This window comes from Grammomys surdaster, unplaced genomic scaffold, assembly GCF_004785775.1.
Source record: "Grammomys surdaster isolate TR1022 unplaced genomic scaffold, NIH_TR_1.0 880, whole genome shotgun sequence".
Lineage (NCBI taxonomy): Eukaryota > Metazoa > Chordata > Mammalia > Rodentia > Muridae > Grammomys > Grammomys surdaster.
This window is the reverse complement of record NW_021605299.1, coordinates 47,738-56,661: the sequence shown is the minus strand read 5'-3', so window position 1 is coordinate 56,661 and position 8,924 is coordinate 47,738. Positions and strand designations below refer to the sequence as shown.

The window sequence follows — 8,924 nt, the reverse complement described above, 5'->3', positions numbered from 1 at the left end:
AAACTGAGGCGGGGAGGCCTCGGAGCTAACACGCTCCACCCACTTTCGGGATAGTACTGAGCATGCGCTGACCGGTCCAAGTTTTTTTTTTTTTTTTTTAAAGCTTGCTGCCGGCTGCGCCTAAATTTAAAGGGCCCGCTGCCTTCCAGAAGTTGGTCTGAAGGCAAACGGTGGTTGTGTATATGTGTGGACTGCGTTTTGTCATGAGACCTGTGCGGCTGGAAATACTACTTTTCATCCTGGCAGCGTACGGTGCTTGGGCTGGGACGACAAAAGAGGAGGAAGATGACACAGAACGTTTGCCCAGCAAATGCGAAGGTACAGAAATAGAGCAGTTGCTATTTACATCTCCCTATCTACCTTCTACCTCTATAACTCTAGGCTGAATCAAATGGGCTAGGATAGATGGGTCACTCCACTGTCTTGAAAGAGGTTCTGTTGGAGCTTGGTAACACTTCAATGGGAATGAGGGAGAGAATCAGGGTTAAAGTGGCACTACATTTCCCAGGCGGCATCCAGAAGGAGCTAGGTTTTTCTTGCGGACTCGGGCCCCAATGTATTGTGGGAATTGTAGTTCAAGAGCTGTAACGCTGCCTCTACGGTGCATCTTCCTCAGTGCGTTTCCCTCCTTGTTAAAAATCTGGACAACTTGCATGGGGCGGGGGGGGACTGTAAGGTTCATACCTTATAGACATACTGTGCCCCGCCCTGGCAGAGACGCTTGCAAATTACAGGCCTGATGACCCCCTTCAGGGGTTTAAAGGTGAGTAAGTCCCCAGCTGAAGCTCATAAACAAAAGATGGAGACACCACACCATTAAGAAGTTGTCCATCGGTGTTAGGCTTTGCAGATGGGGTGCACTATAGAGATTTTACAACAAGCAGCACGGCCTCTGGCTGCATTAGTAAATGTCCTCCCGCTACCCCACCCCCAACGGGGAGGAAGCCAGGTCATTGAATAAATATCCTGTGGCTCCCTGACTTAACTTTTTCTTTGGATTCCTTATAGCTTCACTTCACACCCAACAACATATTATTATCATTGTTACCCATGACTTGATTCTAATCTCTAACTTCCTTTCCTCTGTGTTCCCACTCTTCTCCTGAGTCTTTTTAGGGGGTCGGGGGTGGAGACAGGATTTCTCTCTGTACCTCTGGCTGTCCTGGAACTTGTAAACCAGACTGGCCTCTAACTCAGAGATCCACCTGCCTCTGCCTCCTGAGTGCTGAGATTAAAGGCATTCGCCACCACTGCCTGGCATCTCCTAGGACTTCTTAAGCTTCCTAAACACAGGTCTAACCTTGGCACTCTTGCTTTTGTAACCCTGTGTTCAGTCAAAGACCTTGTGTGTGTACACCTGGATGACATCCATGTGGAGGTCAGAGGATAACCTCAGGTGTTATTCCTTCAGGAGAAACATCTACCTTTTGTTTGAGACGGGGTTCTCTGGTTCCACTGGAAGTTAACCATATAAACCACATGTCTCTAGTTCTAATCTCAAAATGCTGGGATAATGTGTGCCACATCACCTAACACTGTATAAGTTCTTAGGATCTGAACTCAGGTCCTTAATCTTACGGGTACTTTACTTCCTGAACTGTTTTCCCAGAACCTAAGCCAACTTTTGGGGGTAGGGGAGAGCTGTAAATGTTTGTATGTACACTCTTGTGCTTTTATACGACATTCCTAAAAGTGCCTGTGCTTCAGACACACCCAACTTCTCGCAGTCAGTGAGTGTCCCTTGTCTTTTCTTGGCTGTTTCCCCCCTCTCCTTTCTGTATTTGATAAGCTCCTACTCATTCTCCTGGACCCAGTTTAAATGTCTCCTTTGGACTCCCTCCTTGCCTGTCACCTGCTATGTTTTAAGTCCTGGAAGAAGAGGGACTGCCCATGTCTCAGGTCATAGCAATGAAAGCACTTTTGTTATTTATCCCTGTCTAGTTGTCATTTCTGTAGGAGACTTTTCTCTTGACAAACCCAGACCACCATCTGTCAGGTCAGATACTGGGAAAGGCAGTGGTAGAAAGATATGATCACCCTTATTGAAATTACTGTAGAGAAAGTGACCTTTGGAAGAATTTTGCATTTCCTGGTGATTGAGTTGCTTTCATCCTAAAACTACATTTGTGTTGTGTATTTGGTGGGTGAGCATGTGTCATAGTGTAGTATGTGGTTGTGTATGTGTGTAGGTAAACATGTTCATTGTACAGTAAGTGGAGGTCAGAGGACAGTTTGGAGAAGTTGGTTCTCTCCTTCTATCTTATGGACCTTCAGGTTTGGTAGCAGGTTCCTTTACCTGCTGAGTAGTCTCCCCAGCCCTAGAAACAAGGTGTTACTTTGTTTTTCAGACACAGGGTTTCTCTGTATAGCCTGGCTGTCCTGGAACTCACTCTGTAGACTGGGCTGTCCTCAAACTCGGAGATCATCCTGCCTCTGCCTCAGGAGTGCTGGGGTTAAAGGCGTGCACCACCACCATCCAGCATGAAAACAGGTTTCTGGATTGTAACTCTGAAGCATTGCTACTGTATGGTCATTGTCAGTCCCAAACTATATTAGCAGTGTTTCACAGGACATGATGGGTTTTATGCTCTCTATACTCTTAGGTACGTAATAAAGTAGCTCAGTAAATAAGATCAGTGTGACACCAAGTTCTTACACAGTGCTCACTATATACCAGACATGACCCTAGGGGTTTCAGGTTTCACATATATTGATGCACTTAAATCTTCATCACACCTCAATAAGAGACACAGTCTTATCCCCATATCAGAGCTGAAGAAGCTAAGACACAGCAAGTGTCACACAGCTCCTGAGACTGAGGCAGTATTCTCTTCCAATCATTCTGGCTGCAGAGTATATGTTTATGTGCTTGGCTGCCTCTGGTCAAGAGCAGAAGGATGCTGGTGTGGTTGCCTGTCTTCTTCATCCCCCTTGGGTATCTCTTTACTTCCAGTGTGTAAGCTGCTGAGCATGGAGCTACAGGAAGAGTTGAGTCGAACTGGCCGATCCCGAGAAGTGCTGGAGCTGGGTCAGGTGCTAGACACGGGCAAGAGGAAGAGACACGTGCCTTACAGCCTCTCGTGAGTCTTTGTGCTGATCCACCTCCTAACCAAGCCCAGAGGAGCTGCAGGGTTCCTGAAACATCAAGGAGTCTTATTTCTCTCCTTCCCACAGTGAGACGAGGCTGGAAGAGGCTTTGGAGAATTTGTGTGAACGGATCCTGGATTACAATGTTCATGCTGAACGCAAGGGGTCACTGAGATATGCCAAGGTCAGATGGTTCCCAGGAAGGGCTTTGCTTGGTTTTCCTTTTTTTTTTTTCCCTCCAAAAGGCTTATATATGCTTTTATGTGTATGTGTGCATGTAGAGAGGACAGAGATCAACATTGGGTGTTGTTTCCTGGAGCCATCCACCTTGGTTTTGTGGTTAGGTTTGGTTTTCATTTTTTTCTTTTTTTCTTTTTTTTTTCGGTTTTTCGAGACAGGGTTTCTCTGTGTAGCCCTGGCTGTCCTGGAACTCACTCTGTAGACCAGGCTGGCCTTGAACTCAGAAATCCGCCTGCCTCTGCCTCCCAAGTGCTGGGATTAAAGGCGTGTAGCACAACACACAGATCCTTTTTTTTCTCTCCTCCAATAATGACTTCATGTGTGAGTGTGTCACAATGCCCTACTGAAGTCAGAGGATAGCTTGTGAGAGTTGGTTCTCTCTTTTCTCAGTGTGGGTCCTGGGTATTGAATTCAGGTCATTAGGCTTGGTGGCAATCACCTTTCCCCACTGAGATACCCTGTTGGGTACCACTGAGATACACCTTGGTTGTTTTAGACAGTCTTACTGGCTCACTGACTAGCAGGCTAGGCTGGCTAGTCAGGGAACCCCAGCATCTGTTTCATTCTTCCCCAGCATCGCCATTGTAAATTCATGCCACCGTGCCTGGTTTTTGCTTTTTGAATTTTTTTAATTATTTATTTTTATTTTATGTGCATTGATGTTTTGCCTGCATGTATATCTGTGTGAGGGTGTCAGGTTCCCTGGGACTGGAGTTACAAGCAGATGTGAGTTGTCATGTTGATGCTGGAAATTGAACCTAGGTCCCCTGGAAGAGCAGCCAGTGCCCTCAACCACTGAGCCATCTGTCTAGCGCCTGTTTTGTTATTTGTTTGTTTGTTTGTTAATGTGGATCTGGGATTTAACTAATATCCTGAAGCATTTTACCAACTAAGCTATCTCTCCCAGCCCAGGACCCTGTTCCTCAGAAACAGAGATCTATATCGTCCAAGATCCTCAAGGAATATCTGCTAGTCTCCCCCTAAATTTGGAGTATCCCCTTATTATGGCTAGACTCTTTCATAGAACACACCCCAGAGTCTTCAGTAGCTGATAAAGCTGATGTGGTGATGTAGGAAGCGATGAGGTGGTGGACTGGACTTACAGCAAGTTTTCCATCCCTCAGGGTCAAAGTCAGACCATGGCAACACTGAAAGGCCTGGTACAGAAGGGAGTGAAAGTGGATCTGGGAATCCCTTTGGAGCTGTGGGACGAGCCCAGCGTGGAAGTCACATTCCTCAAGAAGCAGGTAGGATAAAATACCACTTTGCCTAGGAAGGTGAGAGGACCTAAGTCTCAGGGCTTGATATTAGGGGATGACTACCTCTGAGCAGGGAGAAGACAAAGAGTTAAGGACTGTGCCACTTATGAAAGCAGGCCCAGCAGCATATCAAGAAGTAATACTGTACGGGTCATCATATCTACCAGTACATGCTAAGGCACCTACTGTGTCCTGGATTCTGGGCCACACACTTTCCAGCTACTGCCTCGTTTTACTCCCATGTCACAGGTGTGGATACCAGTTTCCACTCTACAGGTTAGAATCTCAGAGGTGCTGAGATTTTGAGACACGATTATTACACGTAGCCCAGGCTGGGTCTGTAACTCACTGTGTGGTTGGGAATGAGCTTCAGTACAGGATCTTTCTTGCCTCTACCTCCTAAGGGATTATAGGCATCTGCCACCTAGCAGAGTAGATATATGAGGTACTAGATAGTAACAGATACTAGTAAATGTTGAATAACGAGAATCACACATCTAGAGAGCCAAATATAACCTTTTGGCTCCCTGCCCTCTTGAAAGGTGCTTAAGGGAGTGGGGTGACAGGGAGTGTAAGGCAGGCCTTCCACTGCCCCTCAGAGCAGATGTTCCTCCTGCTCTTCTTTCCCAGTGTGAGACGATGCTGGAGGAGTTTGAAGATGTTGTAGGAGACTGGTACTTCCACCACCAGGAGCAGCCCCTACAGCATTTTCTCTGCGAACGTCATGTGCTCCCGGCCTCCGAAACTGGTAAGTGTAAAGGTTGGAGCTTCCCAGCTTTCCAGCTACTCCCTGCATTAACACTGAGATTATTTTTTTTCTTTTTTCTTATTCTACTTAGCTTGTCTACAGGAAACTTGGACTGGAAAGGAGAAGATCAGTGATGGGCAGGAGGAGGCAGATGAAGAGGAGGAGGAAGAGGAAGAGGAGACAACCAAGACTTCAGACAATCCCAAGCATGACCCAGAAGATCTTTGACCTTTACTTTTGAATCCCAAGGATGGGTCAGAGAGAGCTTTCTAAACTCTTGAGCTCTCCCTTCCCCATCCCAAGGCTTTTAACTGTCCTTTTTGTATGATCTCAGCCATGATCCTGGAGACCCAGAATGGCAACATGAGAGGAGGAGAAGGGGGGAGAAGTAGAATTAAGTTTTGCCTTAAGAGATGTGCCACATGCAGCCAGTTAATTGAGCAAGTATGTGGTGACAGTATTGAGACCTTTCTCTTACCTGTCCTCTCCTGCACCAATTGGTCAATGGTGGTATGAGCTGTGGAAAAGTCGCTTTGCTTTTTAAAAGAGTCTATTTTAGACCCTTTCCAGAGGCCAGAGAAGGGCTAGAATGTAGCTCAGTTGGTAGAGTGCCTGCCTAGTATGGACAGTGATGGGAGTTGGACCTGGTGTGGTCACATACCCCTGTAATCTCAGCACTTGAAAAGCAGAGGCAGGAATATCAGAATATCATCCAGCTATGTAGCAGTTTAAGACCAACTGGAGCTACATGAGACCCTGTCTCAAAGTAAGAAGCCAAAACGGGACCCTCAAGAACCAATATACACTGCAAATATGAGGCTGTTTACATCAATCTCTGAATAACAGGACGCTGGAAGAGAGTGAAGCAATGCTGGGGTTAGGTGGGGTAGACATGTGGCCTATTTCCTATTTCACAGGTGCCATATTTTCTATACTGCTATTAAACCTTTTATATGTATATCAGCTGAGTCCCATTTCAAACATTCCACACAGTATTGATGACGGAGCACTCAGACAGTGGGGCCATTGGCCTGTTTTCTTAGTAGCTAGTGGTGTTCTTATAATTATGCAACCCAAGGATACTGGTTAGGTTTGGGAAAACCACTGTACTACTAGGACTGTAAATCCAGAGTGGTGGTACACGTTTATAATTCCAGTACTTTGGAGGTCGGGGCAAGAGGGTCAAGAACTCAGTCCTCCTCAGCTATGTAGCAAGTTCATGACCATCCTGGGCTTCTTAAGCCCCTGTATCAGAAAAAATAGGAAAAAAAACCACAAAAATCAGAAGTTAGTGTAACTCATGATGTGAACTGTACAGGATTAGGGTTACGGTTAGGCAACGTGGCTAGTACTACAGGCGCTGCAGATTGTACGGAAGCCCATAAAGGGCAAAATTTCTCGCGTTTTTTTCGCCTTTTGAGTTTTCCCAGAGTCAAAAAAAAGGTTTAAGGAGAGCGATAGATTAGTTTCAAAGTAGATAACAGGTAGAATGGAGAGGGAAACGATATCTTTAAAATGTGGAAGCGTGAGGACCTACCGATTATAAACCTAAGGGGAACCCTGACCAAAAGAATCTAGGAAGTCTTGGTGAGAAAGCCAATTGGGCGACACCATCTTCAGCAGGGGGAGAGGGAGATACCACCTTAAGAGCTGGGGGAGGGTAGCAACGAGTTGCGATTTGCAAAGAGTGGCCGGGCTTGCCGTAGGATTTCGGAGCGACTGGGTAGACGCCCGTGGCGGGGTCTATCTCCTTCCCTTGCCATGAGCGGACCAGTGTGCACTGAGCCGCTGCACGGTGAGACCCCTCTGCTGGCGCCCAGCGGCTCCTACTCGGTCGCGGTTCTGCTGCGCGGCTACGCGGAGCCACAGGGAGCCGGCGACGCGGTGCGTGCTGATGGCACGGTGACTCTCGTCCTCCCTCGGGGCTGGGCCTCGGACTCCAGCCGCCGATTGGCCCCATCCGCAGACGACGGTGCTAAGACTGCCCTGGAGGAGGCGGTGCGTGGCCCTATCCTCGTGGACACCGGGGGACCCTGGGCTCGGGATGCACTGCTGAAAGCCCTGGCTACTCAGGGCGTGGCCCCCGGAGACGTGACTCTCGTGGTGGGCACCCACGGGCACTCGGATCATATCGGGAACCTAGGGCTGTTTCCCGAGGCAGCTCTGTTAGTGTCCCATGACTTCTGCCTTCCTGGAGGTCTCTATCTGCCCCATGGACTGTGTGAAACGCAGCCTTTGATACTGGGCTCCGGACTGCAGGTGTGGGCCACGCCGGGCCACGGGGGACAGCGGGACGTGAGCGTCGTAGTGGAGGGCACCAGCCTGGGCACTGTGGTGGTGGCTGGCGATGTGTTCGAGCGCCTTGGTGACGAGGACTCCTGGCAGGCCCTGAGCGAAGACCCAGTAGCTCAGCAGCGGAGCCGGGAGAGGATTCTGAGCGTGGCTGATGTCGTGGTGCCTGGTCACGGAGCTCCCTTTCGAGTGGTCAGGGAAGCAGTGAACAGTTCGGAGGATTCGATATGTGAAGGCAAGGAGGTCGTTTGACTGGACTCTCATCAGGAAAGCCCTTTCAGGGAGGAACTGGTGTCCAGGAGACTCAGAGGACACAGTCAGGGCAAGCAAGGTGTGTCCTGTGCAGCTTTCCAGGGGGCAGCTTCCAGACAGGACAGAATGACTAGCATCAGTCACCTTTACCATTGGAACCAAAGTAGGACGAAGGACTATCTCAGCTCTGCATCTTCCATGAGCCTTGGTAAAAGGCAGGAAAAACAATAGTTAAAATGTTTATTTGGATGTGTGTGTGTGCCCGTGGAGTACTGAAGGCTACTTGGAAGAGTCGGTTCTCTTCATCCTGTGGGTCCCCACGATAAAGTTCATGTTGCCAGACTTGGCGGCAGGCACCTTTACCCGCTGAGCTATCCTGACTTACACTCTTGTTAGGACCTTCAAAATAAAATTAGACTGGAAGTTTTACTGTACTGATGTAAATGGAAAATGCTGGTTGCAGTAATCTTTGGGATTGTAACCAGATACTGCAAAAGAGGAACAGTGGCCAATAGCTTTTTTCTCCTAGGATGCACGCTGGCGAGAAGGTTCCAGACATAAGAGCTAACCCCTTAGTAACCTGACTTCTTTTTTTGTTTGTTTAGAAATTCTCATGTACTCCAGCCTGGCTTCTAAGCTGGCCTTTTTTGTTTGTTTGTTTGTTTGTTTTGGTTTTTTGAGGCAGGGTTCCTCTGTGTAGCCTTAGCTGTCCTGGAACTCACTCTGTAGACCAGGCTAGCCTTGAACTCTCGAACTCAGAGATCCACCTGCCTCTGCCTCCCAAGTGCTGGGATTAAAGGCGTGCGCCACCACCGCCCAGCTCTAACTCCTGATTCTTATGCTTCCACCTCCCAAATATTCGATTAAATAATTACAGGCATGTGACGCCCCATCTGGCTTTCACCTGACTTTAGTTCATTCCTTGAGTCACTCGGTGGATAATTATTTAGCATCTGTAATGTCTCAAATACTGATGTAGGTCTTGTGATACCACTGTAATGAGCAAATGACAAGTTCCTCACCCCCTACACAAGTCACATTCCATT

The 8,924-nt window shown here is 48.0% G+C and overlaps 2 protein-coding genes across 2 annotated transcripts; both read left to right on the top strand.

Moving 5' to 3' along the window:
• Positions 1 to 101: 101 nt before the first annotated feature.
• Cnpy4 (canopy FGF signaling regulator 4) lies at positions 102 to 6,294 on the top strand. Its single transcript, XM_028782801.1, has 6 exons — positions 102 to 318; positions 2,954 to 3,080; positions 3,175 to 3,271; positions 4,452 to 4,574; positions 5,217 to 5,334; positions 5,426 to 6,294. Exons 1-6 carry the CDS (start codon positions 183 to 185, stop codon positions 5,560 to 5,562), a joined length of 738 nt encoding a protein of 245 aa, XP_028638634.1. The 5' UTR covers positions 102 to 182; the 3' UTR covers positions 5,563 to 6,294.
• A 724-nt stretch (positions 6,295 to 7,018) lies between these two features.
• Positions 7,019 to 8,312, top strand: Mblac1 (metallo-beta-lactamase domain containing 1). Its single transcript, XM_028782802.1, has one exon. It carries the CDS (start codon positions 7,096 to 7,098, stop codon positions 7,876 to 7,878), a length of 783 nt encoding a protein of 260 aa, XP_028638635.1. The 5' UTR covers positions 7,019 to 7,095; the 3' UTR covers positions 7,879 to 8,312.
• Positions 8,313 to 8,924: the final 612 nt, after the last annotated feature.

What these genes read in the sequence shown, in the direction of transcription:
- Cnpy4 (XM_028782801.1), top strand. Translation starts at nt 183, where the DNA reads ATGTGTGGACTGCGTTTTGTCATGAGACCTGTGCGGCTGGAAATACTA. An exon ending in TTTGCCCAGCAAATGCGAAG is followed by an intron (nt 319 to 2,953) that starts GTACAGAAATAG and finishes CTTTACTTCCAG; the next exon opens with TGTGTAAGCTGCTGAGCATG. An exon ending in CACGTGCCTTACAGCCTCTC is followed by an intron (nt 3,081 to 3,174) that starts GTGAGTCTTTGT and finishes TCCTTCCCACAG; the next exon opens with TGAGACGAGGCTGGAAGAGG.
- Mblac1 (XM_028782802.1), top strand. Translation starts at nt 7,096, where the DNA reads ATGAGCGGACCAGTGTGCACTGAGCCGCTGCACGGTGAGACCCCTCTG.